We start from the raw sequence: 23,649 nt of genomic DNA, 5'->3' as shown, positions 1-23,649 counted from the left end.
CTTCATCCAAGGCAACTCAGGAATGTCATGCGCGATGAGTGGCTCCTTCTGATGTTGTGGCTGCAGCTGCTGGCATGGCCCACACTTTTCCATCATGAGCTCGATGTCACGTGTCATTCCAGGCCAGTAGAGGACTCTTCTTGCTTTGGCCATTGTTCGTTGAATCCCTTGGTGAGCTATGTGTAGCTTCTCTAAGATGACCTGTTTGAAGCTCTGAGGAATGATGATCTTGTCTCCTACCATCATGATGCCGTTCTCTGTGCTGATGTTGTCTCATTGGCCAGTACCTGTGCAGATATTTGTCCATGCTGCGTCTCTTTCTTGGCCAGCCCTTGTCCAATGTCTCGCGCAGAGCCTGCAGCACGGGATCTGCTGCCGTAGCTTCTTTCAGCTGACTGAGTGTCTCTGCGCTCAGCACATCTGTGGCTTGCAGGGCGTGCACAACCATCTCGTTGCACAGGTCGTCGATGTCGTCTGTCTCTCTATTTTCAGTTGCATGAGACAGCGTGTCTGCAATGTACATGTGTTTCCCGGGTGTGTAGGAGATGTTAAGATCATACCTTTGCAGTTGTAGCAGCATTCGCTGCAGTCGGGCTGGTGCTTTGCAAAGCTGCTTCTTCACGATGATCTCTAGCGGCTTGTGATCCGACTGCACTGCTACCGTCTTGCCGTATATGTACTGATGGAATTTCTTGGTTGCAAAGACTATCGCGAGTAACACTTTTTCTATCTGAGCATATCTTTGCTCAGTTTCAGTGAGTGCTCTGGAAGCATAGCATAGAGGGGAACTCCTTGAAGAAGACATGCTCCCAGTCCATCTTTCGATGAGTCTGCTTGTATGGTTAGTGGGAGCCTGTGATCATAAAACTTCAGCACAGGTGCTTTTATGAGGGTGACCTTCAAGCTCTCAAACGCAGCACTGTGATGCGCGCTCCACTGCCACACAGCATCTTTCCGCAGCAGCTGTCTCAGAGGTGCTGTGAGTGTAGCTTCGTGGGGTATGTACTGTGCCAAGTATTTTATCATACCAAGCAGTCGCTGCAGGCCAGACTTGTCAACTGGAGGTGGCATGTTGGTGATTGCTTTTATCTTGCCGTCATCAGGTCTCTGTCCCTCTGGGGTGATGATGTGACCCATGTACCTCACAGTGTTGACCTTGTACTGGATCTTGTTGCCGTTGAACCTCACATTGGCCTCTCATGCTCTCGGCATGACTTTGCTGAGGATTTCGTTGTGCTCTTTTTCTGATGATGCAGCGACGATCATGTTATCTGCAATCACGTGCACACCTGGGATGTCTCCAAAAGTCTCATGGTTCTTCTGCTGGAATACTTCGCTCGCCGACTTGATGCCGAAAGGGAGCCACAGGAAACGATATCGGCCCCATGGCGTGTTGAATGTACACAGCTTCGACGATGGTTCATCAAGCTTGATCTGCCAGTATCCGTCCTTTTCATCCAGAATGCTGAAGATGGTCTTTCCTGCCAGGTTACTCCGCACGTTTTCAGGAGTGGGGATGGAGTAGTGCTGCCGCTTTATCGCCATGTTTAGGTCCCGAGGGTCCAAACACACCCTTAATGCACTGTTCTTCTTTTCTGTCACTACTAAACTGTTCACCCACTCTGTTGGCTCTCTTTCAGGCGTTACCACTGAGCATTTTACCAGGTCTTGCAATGTCTCTTTCAGCTTGTCACGAATGGAGAGGGGAATATTCCTGCACCCATGGACCACTGGCGTGACTGATGGATCGGTGTGTATGTGATGGACGCCGGGGAACTCACCTAGCCCCTTGAAGATGTCTGGATGCATCTCTAGCAGCTCCTCTCTGGTAACTGCAGGCTTTGTGGCGACTGTCTCGATCCTCCTCACCAGCTGTAGATCTGAACTGCAGGGTGGCTTCTGTTTTGGCAGTTCGGCATTTCAGTGACACAACACCTCTTGGGATGAGACGAGCACCCCCAAACGCGACCAGCACAGTGGATGTAGGCTTGACTGGCGGTGGACTCGGCATCTTCTGCACGATTGACAAAGGCAACACGTTCGCCTCCGCCCCTGTGTCCAGCTTGAATTTTACTGCTGCACCACCAACTGTGGCATTTGTGTACCAGGCGTTGTCTTCAGCCTTGCTGCTTATGGCATGCACACCAGCACTTGCGATTGTACCTATGTATACGGAATCAAGCTCAGTCTCTATGTTGTGTGCTGTCTTTGTTTTGGCCTTGCTGCTGGTGCCGGCGCTGCTTGCACGACAAACTTTCGTGAATTGGTTAGCTTTCCCACAACTGTTGCACACTGCTCCGTATACTGGGCACTGATGTGGATCATGACTTCTCCCACACCTACGACAGTCTCCCGTTGCCCTTTTCTTCCCGATCTTACTGTTACTGGATCATTTCTGCCCTGTGCCCTTCTTGAAGTGTATGGCATCTACTTGGCTATCATGACTGTGAGCCGCAGTCGCTTGCATCGCCTGTATGTGTGTCTTGGCCGATTCCGTAGCCCTGCACAATTCTAAGGCTCGAGTCAACGTCAAGTCATTTTCCCGCAAAAGTCTTTCCTTGAGATGAGAGTTCTGTATGAGGTCTGTCCAAAAAGTAACGGACCTTTTTATTTTTTTCAAAAACTATATGGATTTGAATCATGTGTGATTGCATCAGCCAAGCTTGAACCTTCGTGCACATGCTTGAGTTTTTTCAAGCCTGTCGGTTGCGTCATTCGCCTGTGGGCAGGTTTTGAGTGAGCACTGGTCCAGCCCCCTCGTTGGATTTTTATTGTCAGGGAAATGGCAGAGCGACTGCTGCTTTGCTCCATGAAATTTTTTTCAGAAACTGTTAGAGACAGCCAGTTGGAAACCATTCGAAAGATTCAGCTGGCTTTCGGTGAAGATTCTGTCAGCATCACACGGATTAAGGAGTGTTAAAACCTTTTCAAAGATGGCCCACAGCAGTGGAGAGCGCGCGGCACACCGAGCGGCCATCGACAGGCTGGAATGATTAGATCATTTCCAAACTGAACGCTGTGTTGATCCGGGACATCCCTGACAATAAAAATCCAACGAGGGGGCTGGACCAGTGCTCACTCAAAACCTGCCCACAGGCGAATGACGCAACCGACAGGCATGAAAAAACTCACGCATGCGCACGAAGGTTCAAGCTTGGCTGATGCAATCACACGTGATTCAAATCCATATAGTTTTTGAAAAAAATAAAAAGGTCTGTTACTTTTTGGACAGACCTCGTATGCTAAACACCAACTTGTCCCCTATGCATGTCATTTTTACTGATTCCAAACTCGCAATCTTTACTCTTCTGTTTCAGCTCTGTGACGAATTTATCTACTGAAATACCTTCAGTCATCGGATGAGTCCAGAATTGGTGCCGCTCGAATACTAGGTTTTTCTGTGGGCTGCAGTAGTCCCGGAATGCCGTTAGCACGTCCTCCATTGTCTCATTCTCTTCATCCACCAGGCTAACGGTGAGTGTGTTGTACACTTCCAGCGCATCCTCGCCTACGGTGTGAAGAAGAATGGCAATTTTGACTTCTTCGTCCTTGTCCAGCAAACCTGTCGCAGTCATGTACAGTCGGAATCTCTGTTCCCATCGGTGCCAATTTTCAGACAGATTACTGGTCAGAAGAAGAGGTGACAGTGGCTTGAACTGCTCCATCGCTCTCGTGAGCTGCTAGCCGTTACCGCCTAACTATTCCAGTCAGAAACTCTTCTACAATTATTTCGGTCTAAGTGTCTCAGTTCCGCTATTCTGACACCATGTTATGTTCTTTACTTTATTATACTCATACCCGAGTGGAGGGTGGCTATTAAACTTACTGAGTAAACACTTATAATAACAAAATAAACGACCGGACACAAAACTCACGTCTTCTCTCAGGCTTTACTGAACATCAATCATCGAACGTTACACAGGGGAGAGTAATCAATCACCCTGGTGGTGATCGTAGGTAGGCAAGCATAATAGAGCATCGAATGCCTATTCTAAATCCACCACATAGGCATTGTTATTTTTGTTTTATTGCTATTTTTTTTTCTGCACTTAACACACACCAGAATGTAACCTGAAGTATCTATACATCCATTGACACATCCGGTACAGTAGGTGGCGGTATGGACCTAAGGTGATAGTTGCCACCCGCCAATCAAAGGAGGGAAGAAGAAGAAGTGGGGTCGGAAAATGACTGTAGAACATCTGGAATCAACGTTGATTCCAGATGTTGAGCCAACGTCGTGATTAGACGTAGAATATACATAGATATTGCGTTGCTCAACGTCACGACCTGACTCAACATGTTATCAACGTTGATTCAACGTCGGGTGTCCACTGGGAGGGCATTCCCTGGAAGTTACCATTACTTTTCATGGATGCCGAAACTCGAATTATGTCATTATCTGCATACTCCTTTGGTACAGTCTTTCATACTATGGTATTGTTGCACACTGTGGCTGTACACCATTCAGTAGCAGCACCTGCCACATCAGACCATCCATCAGACCTCCCACCCGAGGCCTTCTGAAGGCAGCGTGACATCAGCATGTGCTGGTTGCTTGAACAAAATAATCAAAGATGGCAAAATATATTCCCAGACAGCTGTATTTCTGTATTAATCTGCTTGAAAATTTTCTGTATATTTTATAAAATTAGTGAGAAATAAACACTTTTAAATTCACAATCCCTGTTTTTGTAACCAGATAATACCTCTAAAGTGATTTACAAGACTTAAAGAAATGTTAGCAAGTTAATTAGCAATACAGGAACATCACTGTGATATGTGTTTTATTGAAAAAAATCTATTCAACTTTGGTTTCTTCTAGCAGTCAAGCATGGAGCAAAAGCTCACAGTGACAGGATTTTCTTTGATGAGTGATAGTGGATATGGTTTGTATGCTCATTTGTTGCGTAACTGATAATAATAACATGATTTTATTCAAGGCCCTATGGTTTATCATCGGCCCTCTATCTCTGGTTCACAGCCCTCCATTTCATTTCATTAGTCTTGCCTCGGCCTGCTAATGAAATAGCAAGCTACTAACCAGAGACTGAGGGCCGATGATCAACCAAACACCCTCCAAAATCAAGTTATTGTATAATTAAGGTTAGAAGAACAAGGCTGTGCTAATCTCATGCTAATTTAGCAATGATAAGTTCTGCAGTAACATTATCCATTTTCTGTCATACATTGATAATAATAATAATAACATTTGAATTAGCAGATAACTGTAGCGGTAAGTCTTGATTAGTCTCGGGCTGCTAACAAAATAATAACAAATAAACTGGAACCATAAAAAGCTAACCATAGATGAAGGCCTGATGATAAACCACAGCGTCCCTCCAAAATCATGTTACTGTAGAATTCATCCAACTAATTTCTGTAAATTGAGCAAACTCAAAATGTTTGTGCAAGTTTGTGCAAACAGTTGGCTGAAATTCTAAGTTTTATACACATTTCTCACTTTTGTGTGTTTCTTCCTTTCCATACAGTGAGTAGCTACATTGATTAACTAACTGCTATTGTTACAGTGGCATAAAGTAATTCAAAATGTTTGTCACAATAAAGAATTAAAGGGATTTAGATGGGATACACAGTGCATCAGGAAAGTATTCACAGCTCTTCGCTTTTTCCAAATTTTATTAAGTTACAGTCTTATTCCAAAATAGATTAATTTTTTCCCTCAAAACTCTGCACACAATACCCCATGATGACAATGTGAATAAAGTTTTTTGTTTTTTTTTTAATTTTAGCAAATTTATTAAAAATAAAAAACTAACAAATGACATGTACATAAGTATTCACTTTGCCATGAAGCTCAAAATTGAGCTCAGGTGCATCCTGTTTCCACTGATCATCCTTGAGATGTTTCTACAGCTTAATTAGAGTCCACCTGGGGTAAATACAGTTGATTGGACATGATATGGAAAGACACACAGCTGTTTACATATAAGGCTCCACAGTTGACAGTGCATGCCAGAGCACAAACTAAGCATGAAATCAGGATGGTGCCCCGAGACAACAGGATTGTCTTGAGGCACAAATCTGAGGAGGGGCACAGAAACATTTCTGCTACTTTGAAGTTCACAAGGAGCACAGTGGCCTCCGTGATCCACAAATGGAAGAAGTTCAGATCCACCAGGACTTTTCCTAGAGCTGGCCACACCTCTAAAATGGAGTAATCTTGGGAGAAGGGCATTAGTCAGGAAGGTGACCAAGAACCTGATGGTCACTCTGTCACAGCTCCAGCATTCCTCTGTGTAGAGAGGAGAACCTTCCAGAAGGACAACCATTTCTGCAACAATCCACCAATCAGGCCTGTATGGTAGAGTGGCTAGACGGAAGCCACTCCTTAGTAAAAAGCACATGGCAGCCCATCTGGAGTTTTCCCAAAGGCACTTGAAGGACTCGCAGACCATGAGAAACAAAATTCTCTGGTCTCATGAGACAAAGATTGAACTCTTTGGTGTGAATGCCAGGTGTCATGTTTGGAGGAAACCAGACACCATCAATACAGTGATGCATGGTGGTGGCAGCATCATGCTGTGGAGATGTTTTTCAGCAGCAGGAACTGGGAGACTAGTCAGGATTGAGGGAAAGATGAATGCAGCAATGTTCAGAGACATCCTGGATGAAAACCTGCTCCAGAGCGCTCTTGACCACGGACTGGAGCACGATGGTTCATCTCTCATCAAATGAGTGGCTTCAGGACAACTCTGTGAATGTCCTTGTGTGACCCAGCCAGAGCCCAGACCTGAATCCAATGAAACATCTCTGGAGAGTCTGAAGATGGCTGTGCACCGACCCCCCCCCTTCCAACCTGATATAGCTTGAGAGGTGCTGCAAAGAGAAATGGACAAAACTGCCCAAAGATAGGTGCACCAAGCTTGTGGCATCATATTGAAGAAAATTTGAGCCCATAATTGCTGCCAAAGGTACATCAACAAAGTATTGAGCAAAGGCTGTGAATACTTATGTATGCATGATTTCTTAGTTTTTATTTTTTTTTAATTTCCAAAAGTTTTTTTTTAATTTCCAAAAAGTTAAAAAAAAAATCATGTTGTCATTATGGGGTGTTGTGAGTTGAATTTGGAGAGGGAAAATGAATTTACTCCATTTTGGAATAAGACTGTAACATAACAAAATGTGGAAAAGTGTAGCGCTGTGAATACTTTCCGGATGCAGAGCATCTGCTTTTGCTGCATATGGCGCTGAGTAAAACAAAAACAAAAACTTCTATCTTGACTTCTTCAAGCACTAAAATGTTCATCTAAAATCATTATCATACTGATTCAAAAAAGTTCTTCAAGATGTCCAATATCCAAATGGTGTAAGGTTTAACAGGTTGAGATGACACTGCCAGCAGTGTGTCACATCCCGACCCATTTGGGATGCAAATGATTCTTTCTCAAATGAAAATGTTCTTTAAAAAAGAGCAATAATATTAATAATAATACATTTACAAATACATATGTACACATTAAAACACACTGTACAGTGAGATGGGCCTGCATGTAGACATTTAAACATGAATGCAGCTCTGGTTTTGCTCTTTGTTTTGTGGTATAGAAAAGACGAAGTGTAGACCATTTTCATGACTGAGAGGGCAGCGTCTAAACAGTCCGAATCAAGACAAATGACATGAGTCACCTCTTCAATCTCTGACTTGGCATTTTGAGAATAACAGTGGCTACACAGGGAAAATAAATCCCAGATGATGCATTGAAAAGGAAAAAGGGGGTTGGAGCGGGCGGGGGGGAGTTACACAAAGAGCAAAACACCCAAACAGCAGGAGGGAGGAGATACACTCGCCATCTTGAGTTCTCCACAAGTAAAGGCATCGAGGACAGGGTGAACCCGTGTCTACTTGCACACGTTGACCCATTCTGTGACACGGCACTCCTCACACAGTACGTAGCAGCACCAGTGGAACTGGCAGTGGCAGCGCTCACTGCGCGTCTGTTTGAGGATGTTGTGTCCTCGCCCGCAGCACAGCGACCCACAGCTGTCTGTGCTGTAGCTGGTTTTGTTGCAGGTGCGCCCCTGTGTACCGGGAGAGTCGATGGACACATCGCGCTCGCAGAAGTCTGGGGACTTCTCAAAGTACACAAGCTCTCTAGACATGCTGCGGCGTCGACTTCCGCTCAGCATCCCCGTGCCGCTGTTGGCACTGTTTCCTGTTCGAGGGTTGAAAACCCCATTGTTCTTGTTCTGGGAGTTGACAAAGACAGCTGACAGGAACTTTTCTTTGAGTAGAGAACCCACGAGCCGGAACTCTGGAGACACATGCCAGCAGGTCTTAAACTGGCAGCTCCCTGAGGTGCCGTGGCATTTACATTTCCTCTTCATGTTGTCAGTCACAATCTGTGAAGAGAAGTTAAACAATATTAGAAATAACCCTTCATGGGTGTCAACCATTATGCAACTCTCTTCAAAACATTCTAGTCACCTGTCTTCCCACACGGTTATTATGCATCCTCATGCGAGCGTAAATGTCTCGTGGAGACCCTCGAGAGTTTAGCCAGTCCCGAGAAAAACGGTCCCCAAAGCGGACATCGTGGCTGCAGCCCCCCCACTCCCATGTCTCCTGCACTGAGCTCAACTCATCTGGTAAAGGTCTGAGGAGGGCGGCGGGGTGGGCGGAGTGCAGGTTAGCGGGCAGATCACCATGGTGACCGTTTAACTCTGTGGGTAATGACCGCGTTATACCGATGCCTACCCCACCCTTCTGGAGCGTCTGCAGCTGCAGCTGTGTGAGTTTGAGCCGGATCTTGTCATCGTCCTGGCGACGCTTGGCCTCACAGCCACACCCCCGCAGCTTGCCCATGCTGCAGGCTGAGGCCACAGAGTGTGCCACACCCGCTGCCAGCAAGGCCAGGGAGAAGGCGCTCTCACGAAAACCTTTGAGCACAAGAAATGATAAACCGTGTTAAGACAAATGAATGCCTACTCTAAGCAATCTTTTCCCTCACAACTACCCCTTCCTTCATACTAGCTTGCCTCGGCCTCTCACCCCTGTTGAGGATGGTGTTGTGGTGGGGCAGCTTGCTGTGGCCTTCCAGCGAAGAGCAGTTCCAGCGCTGGTCTCGGAGTTGATGCTGGCATTCGTGGATCGCCACTTGAATGCCCTGCAGAGCCGAGGCGGTCACATCGGGGCTTCGAGCACACATCCTCATCTGACGCTTGCTGAGGCCTGCCAGCCTCAGGCACACAGAGTTAGGAGTAAGTACTGGATCTCCTGCCACCTTCAGGCTGAGGATGTCATTACACAACACCCTGGAGAGGGGGAGAAAGAAAAAGTGGGAGTTCATCAGAGCTGGTCAGGGCTTCATTAGTCAGTGCCACAGCAGCATGTGGTAAGATTTGTAATATAATTAATGATACCTTTGAAACAGGCCAAACAGTAAATTTAAGAAGGATCCACTGTAAAAAACTGAGTTTGCAGAGGAGGAAAAAGTGGAGTTTGTTAAGTGCACAAGTGTTTATATTACTTCTACTCATGTGGTTTAAACCAGAAAAAAAAAAAAAAAAAAAACAAGCAAATGAGCAAAATCCCCAAAGCAGAATGTTATTTGCCAAACGAGGCTTTACACGCAGGGAAAAACTCTCAGAAGATTTTTTTATTGAATTATTAATGCTATACTTCAGACTTGTCAAACGCTAATAAATCACTGAAGCGTAAATCCAATATTCTGATATTGCGTGAAATCAGCCTGGAAATGAAAAGCAGATGACAGTTTTAACCGAAGAATCAAAATATTAAACTCATATACCCCCTCTTCCTAAAAAAAAAAAAAAAAAAAGAAAGAAATGTTTTTTTTTCCCTCAATTTCCCGATCCCCGTGTACCCACACCCCGCGCGTAACATCACTTACTTTATCACAGGTGACATAAGCGCGACTGCCAAAATCAGGAATTGGTCCCAACGGAATTTGTGTGGTAGCTCCATTTTGATAAGAGTCTTTCGCGACGTGACATTAAAACGCTGCTGGGTAAATTCGCGTGTTTGGTAAGAATCGAAGAAAGAATTGAGGATTATCGATGCACCGCCAAACGACCGAAGACTGAAGACGCTGGAACAGAGGAGCTCGGGGGCGAGAGTAAACGGGAGAGAAAGGGGGTGGGGGGTGGGGGAGAGGGGAGGGGAGATGCCTCCACAGGCGGCTGTTTGTAAAATTTTGAACAACATGAAAACCGATGGCTGTTGTAACTTCTGAGAATTTGCTCATTTTGTCCGAACTTAACGACGTCTCCAAACTTTTACGCACGGCCACCCCTCTCCAACACTTTTGCGCAGCGCTTCAGACGCATGACACGCACTTTTTAAACACTGTAACCTATATGACAAACTAATAAAACACTTTAATACATCTGTGGCTACTCCTCGGTCATGCGTGCGCAGAATGAGTGAGGATAATTAGTGTATTAAATGAAACATGAAGGCTGAAGGAAGATGTGGTTGATAAAGGGGTGAGGAGTTTAAATGATGATCCAGGGGGAGGGGAGAGCTGCTGGTTCCACTGTACGACAGGGAGGCAGCAGCAGGCAAGCGGCTCTGCCTGCAGACCCTCCAACAATACAGTTTCTTAGCCGTGCGCGCCCCCGTCACCTCACCACCCCCCTTCCCCCTCCATCAACGGGGCCGCTCTCTTCATTTAACGTTTGAAACAACCTTGTCACGAAAAGTCTTTATTTTAGATTAGAAAATTACGCACTGATGCAGCAACATTTTGTGATATATGCAATCAATCATTCTTCGAAAATGCGTTTTGCAAGATGATGTTCAGGCCCAAAGGTTGATCAGAACCGAATGCAACATTTTCAACGTGTATTTATCCCACAGTTTCATATACAACACAGTTACGTTCATCATAAAATTAAGTTAGTGACACCAGTTCATCTAATCTTCTTCCATTCTCTAAGGTGCAGCAATGAAAAGAGCATTAGCATTCTGCATCGGCGTGTATATCTAAGTGTCTTAAAAAGTGATTTGAAGTTGATTTGTATATAAAAGCCCCCCTTTATCCGGATTGAAGCTCTAATCTGCTTGGTGTCGCATGGCTGCTCCAGGAAACCCGTTTGAGCACCTTCATAAGCAGCAGACGGGAGTATAAACGCAGAATGGCTGGTCATTAAAGCCCCTTAACAAAAGCCCCACTTCCTTTTACTGTCATCTGGAGGAGAGAGCTTATTCAACAACCAGCTGCAATGACTAATGTGGAACATGCAAATTAGCAGATCAATGTCACATAACGAAACACTCACCCGGGGCCAATATGTGGAGAAGTTTGGGGACATTTCGAGTCTGGAGTGGGATGGAGATGCCGCAAAGTGGCTCAAGATGTGATTACACCGAGCTACATGTGCGTCGAGGGAGGTCTGCGGACCAGATGTTCGGACTGGTTCGATCGTACCCTTACTTTTTCCTCTGGGTGAACAAACGCATGAATGTCGAACAAGTAATAAATAAGAATAAAAAGAGTAATAATAATAATAATGATAATGACGATTATAATAATAATGATAACAGTGTGAGTAACTTCTAAACTTCACATTTCGTTGCGCACTCGTCAGCAGCCGCGCATTCAAAACTAATTTTGTCTTCTGGATAAACGCAAACATTGTCACTGATTAAAGCTGTAATAGCACTTGCGGCTGTAAAGAGATTAGTGCAAAAAAGGGCAAACAAATGTGCAGAAATGTCCTTGGCTGCGCTTTTTGAGCGCGCATTGGGAGAAAGGAGGAGGAGATGCGGTTAGGGAGTAGGCTAATCCAACCACGGGGCATAAAAGGCAGTTTTAGATGGTTTATATTCCGTTGGAAATGTATTGCACCGTTACAGCGGCTTCGGGACGCACCCACGGCAGCGTCTGCACCAGACGCGCGACCGCATCGGGGCCACAATTCCGCGCCCGAGACGATGTGGATAAGGATGCGCACGGCCGGTGGGAAAATTCTCAGCCGCTACACGTTCACTGGATTCTGTGATGACCGTGAGATTCCACAAGTAATATGCGCAACACTGTGGATTGCCCTATTTTATCCCTCTTCCTTTCTGTTTCCTTATTCATTGTGCGCCCTATGAAGAGCATTAACTATCCCTCCCTCCAATCCTATTGAGAAAGGGGCTCCGAAAAAAACAGAGAGAGATGAGAGCAGCAAATCCCTTTTTTATTCCCTTCGTAGCGCTCAATAAGAGAAGAATGTGTTGCTTATCGGTCACCGAGGGGATCAAGTCTTCGGGACTGTCCCACGCGTTCAATGCGCCGCGCGGAGCATCACTGAGAAGAGAGACAGAGTGACGAGCACTGCTGCAGCATCCCGCAGGACTCTTCACCTCATTTAACAACCTATAGTCTGTGCGCAACACTCACTTAAATCAATTACAGCTGCCTGCCTGGTGAGTATCATCACACTTTCAGGGTCTTCATTTGCATCTGGCACATTTTAAAGATTTTTTTCTCAGCATATTTGCATGATTTTTTTGGAGGAAAAAATGCTTTCAACAATAATCACAGTTGACTTGTGCTGCAGACGCGATGAGGAGTCTGGCTCTGCTGCTGGGGGTGAAAGCCGCCTGCATCCTGCTGGTGTCTTCGCTTTCCGGCACCGGGGCCGTCAACAACAGCGGCCGGTGGTGGTGAGTCGCGCACACGCACAGTGCATGTGCCGTGTTCATTCAGTGAGTGTAAATGGCGATTTAACGCTGCTTGAGCAGCGCAGAGTGCGCACCGTATACCGCTTTAATTGGACTAAGAAGAAGGTGCGTGCGTGCGCAAAATAATGTGTTCGTTTTGGCACCGCTCATAACTCTCGCAGAAGCTTTCTTTTAACCGGCGTTTCCGATGGATGTTGCAGAAAATGTCGTTTCATTTAAGGTTTACTTTGTTTCTTTAGTGGATTGTAAACGAATTACGTTTGTAAAATGTTAGACATTCACGTTTTATTTATAGTGGATCCCTCTCCCCGTCCTCTCTGTCATTTAGACAGTGTGGTTTGAACATGAGGCAACATTTGTCAGTCCAGTGTGGCATAAATTAAATTTGGGTTTATTTCAGAACTACTGCTATATCCAGAATCACGCGGATCCAATATTTTGAACATCCCAAACTCCTTCAATACTTTATGAAAATGACGCATACTGCAGGTTCGGGTGGACAAATTACACCACAGAATTAAAACAATATATAACTAATAAGGCTGATGGAATAATTTCAATAAAGAGGATATGTGGATATTTGTACAAAACAGTGCTCACGCATTTTCAAATATTTAAAACTTGCTAAAACACTAAAATGAGAAACACATTGTATAAAACACCACCACTATCCAAAAGTGAGGAGAGAGAGAGAGAGAGAGAGAGAGAGAATATTACTAAAGTTCCTAAATCTCACCGCTCATCTGGTTTGGTTTTTAACAGAAAAAAAAAAGATTTCCTCACCTTTCTGACTGTAATAATGGTGAACAGGAGACAGGAATTACATGAAACATGAATAAAAATGTTGACAGAGCTGATAGAAAACACCAGAGGAAAGGAAACCTGCTCCCTGTGTGCCATACAGGTCATATTTCATGTAAATAAATAAATAAATGTCTGACAGAATGGTCAAGTTAGGAATGGAAGCAATGGTGATGATGAATGTGATTGTGATGGGGTGAGATTCAAGGATTCAAGGATTCAAAAGGAGTTTATTGTCATGCACATAGGAACATGTTCCCTGCACAGTGAAATGTGTTTACTGCATTTTTACCCATCCTAATTGCCAGTTAGGAGCAAGAGGTCGCCTTTTTTGGCGCCCGGGGACCAGCTCCAGATGTATATCCCTGCCCTAGGTCACGAGCAGGGCTGAGCAAACCTGGAAGATGGAAGAGAAGGAAGACTTCTGGTGTGAGTTGGAATAGGTGGTGAACAGTATACACCCACTGAAGAAAGAGTGGCGATCAGAACAGCTTTCAGTGGTCATGTTAGTGAAGGACAGCACAATGGCTTAGTGGTTAGCACTGTTCCCTCACAGCAAGAATGGCATGTGTTCTATTCCCACCTGGTCCTTTCTGTGTGGAGTTTGCGTGGGTTCCCTCCAGTTGCTCCGCTTTCTTCCACTTGCAATGACACAGAGCTTAACTGGTGACTCTAAATTAACCATAGGTGCGAGTGTACGTGGCCCGTAAAAAAAAAAAAAAAAAAAAAAAATCTGTGAAATTGACAGTAAAATACCAGTGGTTGCCAGAATATCACTGCATAAAATACAGTAGAACACATGAAAAATTATAGTTGATTGACCTTATTTTTGTTACACACACCTGCTAAACACCTGTGCCAATAATTAAATAATAGAACATAATGGGACATATACATATATTGTTATATCTGAAATTATGTATGAAAGTTGCTATTTTTTTATATGTTAATATATGGTACTTATATGAGTACACTGTAAAACATTACAGCCACGTTTAGTTATGTCCACTTGCTACATCTCTTTAACATAAAGAGCTCTTGCAAGTTTTGGATGTTGAACTCAACTTTACAAGTTGAGTTGTAAAGTTAGGTTCACCATCCAAAACTTGCAAGAGCTCTTTATATTAAAGAGAGGCAGCAAGTGGGCATAACTAAACGTGGCTGCAACATTTTAGAGTGGAGAGACGTGCATGGACGTACACATTATATATGTAATTTACATAATTTGACCTTTTTTTGTATGGGTAGCCTATAGGCCTACTCTTTTGGATATTATGGTTATTTACTGTTGCCATGTCACAGTTCTTCACTATAAATTCCACATATTATGACAGTAAAACAAAGTTGTGTGCTGTTTCTTGATTTTGATAATTCAATATTTTTACTATAATATACTATTTTGAATGTTATCATCTATTACTCTTGCCATTTCACAGTTTCCCCCCAGTGTGATAGACTGGTATCCTGTCCAGGGTGCACCCCGCCTCTCAACCTGTGACTGCTGACAGGCTTCAGCACCCCACCCCCCACCCCCACCTCTTTCCTTAATTGGAAAATGAATGATTGTTGGTGAAGGGAACAAAGGTGATGGATAGGTAGTCTGTCAAAGAGAGGACAATGGAAGGGCAGACAGTGGTGGATTTTACAAAAAGGATGGAAGAGGTTGTGGTGAATTTGATTTTTAAGTTAAGAAGAAAAATGATTTCAGGGTGACATATACGTAAGAGTGGAAGAACATCCACACAGGTGTATTATGTTGTATGCATAAATTGTAGCCTGAAAGACATAAGACTGTAAGGTGGTGACAGGGAAGAGTGCTAGACAGCATCAGATGGTGGCTTAAACGATAACTTTGGAAATGAAGAAGAAGCGAGTGAGAGCTGAAGGATAAGATGGTGGAAGCTGAAGGAGAAAGACCAGTCATGTGAAATTCAGGGATGAGGTGAGACAGAGGTGGGGTGGTGGAGATGACTGGATTACTACTGCAGAAGAGGTGAGGGAGACAGCTGGGAAGGTACTGGGTGTGTGATCTGGACAAATAAAGAATGATGTGGAGACGTGTTGGTGGTGGTGGTGGTGAAATGAAATACAGAAAAGTATCAGGAAGAAGACATTGGTGAAAAAGCATTAGGATTGTAGGAGAGATGAAAGCAAGGAGCAATACAAGGAAATGTGCTATATGGTGGAGAAAGATGTGGCAAAGACTAAGGAAAGGCCATCTAATGAGCTATACATGAAGTTGAACACGTCATACAAGGAAGGACAAAAGACTTGTACTGATTGGCCAGACAGAGGGACAAAGCTGAAAAAGAGGTGCAGCAGGTTAGGGCAATAAAGGGTGATAAATCTGCTGACAGCCGAAGAGAATGTGTTGAGAAGGTGGAGGGAGTACTTTGAGTAACTGATGAATGAAGAAAATGAGAAGGAGATAAGGGTGGAGATGAAGTGAGGACAGCTATGAAGATATGACATGTTGTGGCTCACTCATCTTCAACTCTTTTCTCAGCCCACCGGAGAGTAGAGAGCAGGCTGAGGTGAGCTTGGAGAGTTGGAGGTATGCAATGGAGGGAAGGAGTATGAAAGCTGGTAGGAGCCAGACGGAGTAAATGTGCATAAATGAGAGAGAGGACAGCGTCAACTGCAAGGAGTAGAGGTGGTAAAGATGAGTTTAAATACTTGGGGTCAACTGTCCAGAGTCATGAAGAGTACAGGAAGGGTAGAACAGCTGGACAAGAGTGGCAAGAGTGATTTGGTGAAGGGTATCTGCAAGAGTGAAAAGTTTATGGAATGGTAGTAAAACGAGCTATGTTGCCGGGCTTGGAGGTGATAGTGCTGACAAAAAGACAGGAGGCAGAGCTCAAGATTGGCTGGTGTGAGAGAAGAAGATGCAGAAGTTAGGGTGACATGGAGATGGATGACCCCCTGTGATAACTCTAAAGGGAAAAGCCAAAATAATCATAAAATAATTTAATTTGGGTGCTTTGTGGTTAACTCTGTTGCTTCACAGCAAGTGGAGTTTGCATGTTTTCTCCATGTCTGCAGGGGTTTCCTCTCATGATCAAAAACATACTCTAAAAAATGTTTTTTTTCGCATGTTAAAATATAACGCAATGCTAAAATACCCACGGCCATATGAGCATAAAAATAGGAAAGGAAAATAGGAAAGGAAAAATTGGAAAAATAGGAATGTGATCTTTTGACCTCTTAAAATAGGTCAAGGTTAGCCATCTTTGAACTTGTCCAAGGTCTGTGTCCCAAGAAAGTTCCCTGTGAATTTGAAGACCCTGGCAGTAATAGGATTGGACTTATGCTGAGTACAGACAGACAGATGGACGGACAGATAGACAGATGGACACAAGGCCTTAGCAATACCCGATGGCCATATTTTGTCCTTGGTAATAAAGATGCAGAGGATATTTTTTACTAACTCCAATATAGAAATAGCCTTGCTTTAGTATCATTCCTCATTCTCTGAATAATGAATCGGCATAGTTATTAAATGGTTTATTGTTTTATCTGTGACCTTCAGTAATCAGAATGGTCTTTAATTTTTTTCAACAGGGGCACCAACAGCAAACTGTGAGTGAGGTTCAGGTGTCCTGTTGATGGACACATTGACAGGATGGACACATCATATTGTTTCATCCATCAGCCATTTTCATCTTTTAATGCAACGGCTAAAATAAACATGTAAATGAGATAGAATGATGTTTGTAATTTTATTCAAAATTAAAAATTCTGAATATTTTTGTAAAATGTACTTTCAAAAATCTTAAGCATGATAAAACAATCGTACAGGAGAGTTGCTGTAAAAATAATGAACGATCTTTAAATATCAAATAATTTATGATAATTTATGATATGCATTAAAGACTAAACAAAATTAATGACTGCGCTTTGACTTTAAAGCAAAATTCTTTTAGATGCACTACTTCATGGTTTCACAAAAACATCATGTTGATCAATTCATCATGCACTGATTATTATCTCCTGTTTGTTGTCTTTGTGGAATCATTTCATGGGCTATGAACACAGAAAAAATAATGAAGTTTTTAATGATAAGGATAATGAATTCTTGACTAAAATAAACAGCATTCCTTGCAAATTTTTACTCATATATTTGTGTATTTATGTAATGTAAAATGCATCCAGCAAGTATTCACAGCACTACACTTATTCTACATTTTTTAATGTTACAGCCTTATTCAAAAATGGGTAAAATGAACAGTTTTTCACAAAATTCTACTAAACACAATACCCCATAATTGCAATGTGATTTTTGTTTTGGTTTGTTTTGTTTTTTAGATTTTTTAAATAAAAAAAAACAACAACAAAGAAATCACGTGTACATAAGTATTCACACCCTTTGTAGGGAAGCGCAAAATTGAGCTCAGGTGCATCCTGTTTCCACTGATCATCCTCGAGATGCGTCTGCAGCTTAATTGAAGTCCACCTGGAGTAAATTCAGATGATTGGACATGATTTGGAAAGGCACACACCTGTCTACATATAAGGTCCCACAATTGACAGTGCATGTCAGAGCACAAACCAAATATGAAGTCAAAGGAATTGTCTGTAGACCCCAGAGACAAGATTATCTTGAGGCACAAATCTGGGGAAGGGTACAGAAACATTTCTGCTGCTTTGAAGGTCCCAATGAGCACAGTGGCCTCCATCATATGTAAATGGAAGAAGTTCAGATCCACCAGGACTTTTCCCAGAGCTGGTCGCCCTTCTAAACTGAGTGATCTGGGGAGAAGGGCCTTAGTCAGGGAGGTGACCAAGAACCTGATGGTCACTCTGTCAGAGCTCTAGCATTCCTTTGTGGAGAGAGAAGAACCTTCCAGAAGGACAACCATCTCTGCAGCAATCTACCAATCAGGCATGTATGGTAGAGTGACCAGACAGAAGCCACTCCTTCATAAAAGGCACATGGCAGCCCACTTAGAGTTTGCCAAAAGACACCCGAAGGACTCTCAGACCATGAGAAACAGAATTCTCTGATCTGATGAGACAAAGATTGAAATCTTTGGTGTGAATGCCAGGCATCATGTTTGGAGGAAATCAGGCACCATCCCTACAGTGAAGCATGGTGGTGGCAGCATCATGCTGTGGGGATGTTTTTCAACAGCAGGAACTGGGAGACGAGTCAGGATTCAGGGAAAGATGAATGCAGCAATGTCCAGAGACATCCTGGATGAAAACCTGCTCCAGAGCGCTCTTGATCTCAGACTGGGGTGATGGTTCATCTTTCAGCAGGACAATGACTCTAAGCAAACAGCCAAGATATCAAAGGAGTGGCTTCAGAACAACTCTGTGAATGTCCTTGAGTGGCCCAACCAGAGCCCAGATCTGACTCTGATTGAACATCTCTGGAGAGATCTGGAAATGGCTGTGCACCAACGCTCCCCATCCAATGTGATGGAGGTTGAGAGGTGCTACAAAGAGGAATGGGCAAAACTTCCCAACGATAGGTGCACCAAGCTTATGGCATCATATTCAAGAAGACTTGAGGCTGTAATTGCTGCCAAAGGTGCATCAACAAAGTATTGAGCAAAGGGTGTGAATACTTATGTGCATGTGATTTCTTAGCTTTTATTTTTAATAAATTTGCAAAAAATTCAATAAAACTTTATCATGTTGTTATTATTGGGTGTTGTGAGTAGAATTTTGAGGGAAAAATTAAAATTAAAATGAATTAACTGTAGGCTGTAATATAACTAAATGTGGAAATAGTGAAGAGCTGTGAACTTTCTGAATGCACTGCAAATTTGATATTTGGAGTTTTGCTGACATACTGAAATAAAAATATGTTTATCACATTTGTCTCTGAATAAATTAGTATGTCAGTAACAATTAAAACATTTGCACAACACTTGTTGAAAAATAAAATAAAATAATGTCTGGTCAAGGTCAAACTACACAGAAATGAAAAGTGTGTTCAAGTTCAAAATCTACATTTGGAATCAGAGACTTGGTGTCTCCCTGTGATTTTGGAACAGCAAGTTTCACTGTTTATACCAGTGAAAAGTTAAACATACAACACTTGTACCATGCCAAGATGCAGCTGTTCAAAAGTTTAGAGAGACTCGGAATGCTGCCAGCTCCTGCTCTCTGATTTCTTCTGTCCTTGTGCTGTGCCAGGGGTATTGTCAATGTAGCTTCCTCATCCAATCTCCTCACAAACTCCAAGAACGTGCAGTTGGTCCTGGACCCGAGCCTGGCCCTACTGAGCCGTCGCCAGCGTCGGCTTATTCGGCAGAATCCTGGCATTTTGCATGCCATCGCTGCTGGGCTGCACACTGCCATAAAGGAGTGCAAGTGGCAGTTCCGCAACCGCCGCTGGAACTGCCCGACCACCCACAGCCCGGCAACATTTGGCAAAATTGTCAATCGTGGTAAGTCCCTCTTGTTTGTCTCACTAGGCTGTATTTTGACAATTTTGTGCAGGGTGTAAGAGTCTCTTGTAAACATTACCCAATTATGGGCAAAAAAAAAGTTGTAAATCTCACATGAAAAAGCTGTATCAGAATCTTGAGGTAATTTTTGACGTTATCCCTTCAGGTTGCAGAGAGACAGCATTTGTATTTGCTATTACGAGTGCAGGCGTGACCCATGCTGTGGCTCGCTCCTGCTCAGAAGGAGCCATAGAGTCATGCACATGTGATTACCGCCGCCGTGGTCCAGGAGGCCCAGACTGGCACTGGGGGGGCTGCAGTGACAATGTGGACTTTGGCCGAATGTTCAGCCGAGAGTTTGTAGACTCCAGTGAGAAGGGCAGAGATCTGCGCTACCTCACCAATCTACACAACAATGAGGCTGGCAGAATGGTAAGGACTACTCAACGGTGCCATGAATCTGTCTGAAACTGAGCATTTACAAACTTTTCAATTTGTATCAAATTGTTGACATTACTGGTCGTTTTCTCTGCAGATTGTGTCATCTGAGATGCGTCAGGAGTGTAAGTGCCACGGCATGTCAGGCTCCTGCACTGTACGGACCTGTTGGATGCGCCTGCCCAGCTTTCGCATGGTAGGGGACTTCTTGAAGGACCGCTTTGATGGTGCATCCAGAGTTGTTTATGCCAGTAAGGGCAGCAATCGTGCCTCTCACCGAGCTGAGCCCCGTCATCTGGAGCCTGAAAACCCGGCTCACAAACCCCCTTCTTCCTTGGACTTGGTCTATTTTGAGAAATCACCAAACTTCTGCTCCTACAATGGCAAAACGGGCACTTTGGGAACATCTGGAAGAACGTGCAACAGCTCTTCTCCAGGCCTGGATGGATGTGAGTTGCTGTGCTGTGGACGTGGGTATAAAACCCAGACTGAGAATGTTACTGAACGGTGCCACTGCACGTTTCACTGGTGCTGTCATGTCAGTTGCCAGAACTGCACAAGTACACGAACATTTCACCAGTGTCTATGAGCACATGTGGACAACTAGGTATATATTCAGGCAGAAAAAAATAACTTTTTAGCACAGTAGGTAGTGGGATGAAAATGCTAATAGCACAAGAAATCTTAGATTAAAAACAATGTAAAGCCTCAGGACGGGAAAAGTGATACAGGGAACTAACTCTGGCCCCCCCCCCCCCCCCCCAAAAAAAAAAAAATCAATCAGCGTCATTGAATGAGGGAGATGGGGAATAGCACAACTATATGAACAGGGTATATAGGTAGGATGTGTGCTGCTCCATGCTTTTCCTTTGTAACGGTATTAAAAGGGTATTTAATCACTGTAGTTGTTCATCTCCAATGGGAACCATCTAAAAGTTGCAAGGGTGCCAATCAAAACAAACAAACAGAAATTGTGCCAGTGATAGCGGTAACCAGGTACGACTTGTATCTATATTTTTGAAAGCTTTTTAATTACACATTTTGTGGTCAAGAGAGCCACAAACGGTTGAAGTCTGTTTTTCATTGATGGGCCAGGCAGGTTTTCAGTACCACCTAAGGGGACTAAATAGCATTTACAACCCAGCCATAGCATACCATAAACAACACAAACTATCTATGATAACCATCCCAGAGTGCTATAGCTAAGTACGAGTCAATTCCTGCCTTGTGGAATGATGTCCCTGCAGAGATAAAACAGTCCAATTCCGAAGAGACAAGACTAAAGACACATCTATTCTCCCTGTCATATGGCTAGCATACCGGTGTAGTATGGAACTATGGTTCCTCTCCTTTTAATTCATATTATTAGCAACAGAACAGGTCTCTGCCTCACTGCATCTAAATTCTGGGTCTGTTAGTGAAGCACATGACAAGCTGCCAGTGACCACCTTCGCAATCTCTTTGCTTACCTGTTTCATTCATTTATTTCATTTATTTATATAGCACCAAATCACAACAAGACTGCCTCAAGGTGCTTCACACAAGTAAGGTCTAACCTTACCAACCCCCAGAGCAACAGTGGTAAGGAAAAACTCCCTCTGAGAAAGAAACCTCAAGCAGACCAGACTCAAAGGGGTGACCCTCTGCTTCAGGGCCTACATAGGACTTACTGCTAACTTCTTGATGTTTAATCCCTTTAGGTGGACTGTATTTATACATCAGTGTTTTTGTTTCTTTGCTAAAAAAAATACTTTTCTCACATCAAGTACGTTGACAGTCTGAGTTCCCACAACTTGCTGAAGTTTAATTAGATTTTTTCAGAGGTTTACCTCCATCCTACAACAGGATGGTACTGGTGTTATATAACTGGGATCACATCATCCCAAAATAACAGAAGCATAAACCTAACTAGACAAACATCAGTGAGGCAAATTTGAATGTATTATCAGCACACTGAATATTATGTATGCAGGTAGTTTGTCAAACCTGAAGAGTCAATATTTAATATAAGTGAAATAACGCATTATAAATGAAAAAAAAAATCCCTGTAGCATTCTGACACATGTAGAAATGTTAAAATGGTACGAAATCCCTCTTTAACGTGTGCACCATTACACTACTCCATTTTTAATTAAACGGTGTGATATTTCAAAGTAGGCTGTATGATAAAGGATTTTGTTTTCGAGAATATGAAGAAAGTCAAGCTGTACGTCAGCTAAGAGAACCAAAATGTAAATACTAAACTATATGAATATATTTATAATGGCGTTGGTTGGAAGCTCGATGATTTATGCACCTGAGCTGACAAATATGCTGTTGTTAGTGTCAAATCAGGAGATGTTTTGAGTTTTTCTTTTATCTATTTTGATGTAGCTGATTTTTTTTTATTTCTTACCCAGACATATTGTTCATGCACTGAATATTTACCTTCTCTCCATGAGTGTAAATATAAAATATTTATTTCTGAGGATTTTTATACAGTTATAGAGATGTAAGAGAATGCATTTTTTAGATTTTAATCAGAAGATTTAGGTTTCCAATGGTTTTGTATTGTATGATAGAACAATAAAGTCTATATTTTCAATTAAGTTGCTCTCCTACATGTGTGAAAAGACACTATTATGCTGATTGTATTCCGTGTGTTTGCGATAGTTTTGACAACCAACCAAGTGAACATATAAGCCTGTCCCTGGGTGTCCTGTGCTTAATCCTATTACCACCACCAAAGCTGCCTCTTTTTCTCCAGCTCACAAAACATTAATGCATCTGAGCTCTGAGCTTCCAAACACACACACACACACACACACACACACACACACACACACACACACACACACACACACACACACACACACACACACACACACACACACACACACACACACACACACACACCTACCTCATTTTACAGCTATATGTCTCATGTTGTATACAGTTTTACTGCATTGAGTGTTTTATTTCCATTTTCTTAGTGTTGGAAAGATGTAATAAAATAATGGATAAAAAAAATATGAAAATCTCATTGAAACCCTGGGAACGGCAGCAGTTTGTGAGACTCTGGGATCAACCACAGACAATGTGTTTTTCAAAGGTTCCAACTCCATATCAACATAAACCTTGTCCCTACAACAACCTCTAATCACAGCCAAAACTGGAAAGTTAAACTCTCACAGGCAGATATTTCAGAGCTGGTTTTGAATCCAAAAATATTTCGACACTCCCAGTGTTAAATCTTTGTTGTTGATCACATGTTGTTGAACATATCAGTGTTGATTAAACACACTACACAGTGCAATGTAATATGTCATCTGAAAGTGTCATTATAATCCCTGTCAACAACTTTTTATTTTTGGT

At 43.1% G+C, this 23,649-nt stretch overlaps 2 protein-coding genes across 2 annotated transcripts; one reads left to right on the top strand and one right to left on the bottom strand.

Annotated features, from left to right (window-relative positions):
* Positions 1–7,510: 7,510 nt before the first annotated feature.
* On the bottom strand, positions 7,511–10,040 carry wnt10b (wingless-type MMTV integration site family, member 10b). Its single transcript, XM_034172415.1, has 4 exons — positions 9,876–10,040; positions 9,014–9,276; positions 8,450–8,901; positions 7,511–8,364 (listed from the first exon to the last, which is right to left on the bottom strand). The coding sequence occupies exons 1-4, from the start codon at positions 9,947–9,949 to the stop codon at positions 7,864–7,866; spliced, it is 1,290 nt and encodes a 429-aa protein (XP_034028306.1). The 5' UTR covers positions 9,950–10,040; the 3' UTR covers positions 7,511–7,863.
* Positions 10,041–12,536: 2,496 nt separating this feature from the next.
* On the top strand, positions 12,537–22,883 carry wnt1 (wingless-type MMTV integration site family, member 1). Its single transcript, XM_034172416.1, has 4 exons — positions 12,537–12,640; positions 19,604–19,857; positions 20,024–20,289; positions 20,393–22,883. Exons 1-4 carry the CDS (start codon positions 12,540–12,542, stop codon positions 20,882–20,884), a joined length of 1,113 nt encoding a protein of 370 aa, XP_034028307.1. The 5' UTR covers positions 12,537–12,539; the 3' UTR covers positions 20,885–22,883.
* The last annotated feature ends 766 nt before the right edge of the window (positions 22,884–23,649 follow it).

Source organism: Thalassophryne amazonica, chromosome 6 (genome assembly GCF_902500255.1).
Source record: "Thalassophryne amazonica chromosome 6, fThaAma1.1, whole genome shotgun sequence".
Taxonomy (NCBI): Eukaryota; Metazoa; Chordata; class Actinopteri; order Batrachoidiformes; family Batrachoididae; genus Thalassophryne; species Thalassophryne amazonica.
This window is presented reverse-complemented; position numbering and strand designations above follow the sequence as displayed.

Excerpts from the sequence above, each read along its gene's own strand:
- wnt10b (XM_034172415.1), bottom strand. The coding sequence starts at position 9,949 with ATGGAGCTACCACACAAATTCCGTTGGGACCAATTCCTGATTTTGGCA. Across the intron at positions 9,277-9,875 it reads CTTATGTCACCTGTGATAAA|GGTGTTGTGTAATGACATCC; the intron begins GTAAGTGATGTT and ends CCCCCTCTCCAG. Across the intron at positions 8,365-8,449 it reads ATAACCGTGTGGGAAGACAG|ATTGTGACTGACAACATGAA; the intron begins GTGACTAGAATG and ends TTCTCTTCACAG.
- wnt1 (XM_034172416.1), top strand. The coding sequence starts at position 12,540 with ATGAGGAGTCTGGCTCTGCTGCTGGGGGTGAAAGCCGCCTGCATCCTG. Across the intron at positions 12,641-19,603 it reads AACAACAGCGGCCGGTGGTG|GGGTATTGTCAATGTAGCTT; the intron begins GTGAGTCGCGCA and ends GTGCTGTGCCAG. Across the intron at positions 19,858-20,023 it reads TGGCAAAATTGTCAATCGTG|GTTGCAGAGAGACAGCATTT; the intron begins GTAAGTCCCTCT and ends TTATCCCTTCAG.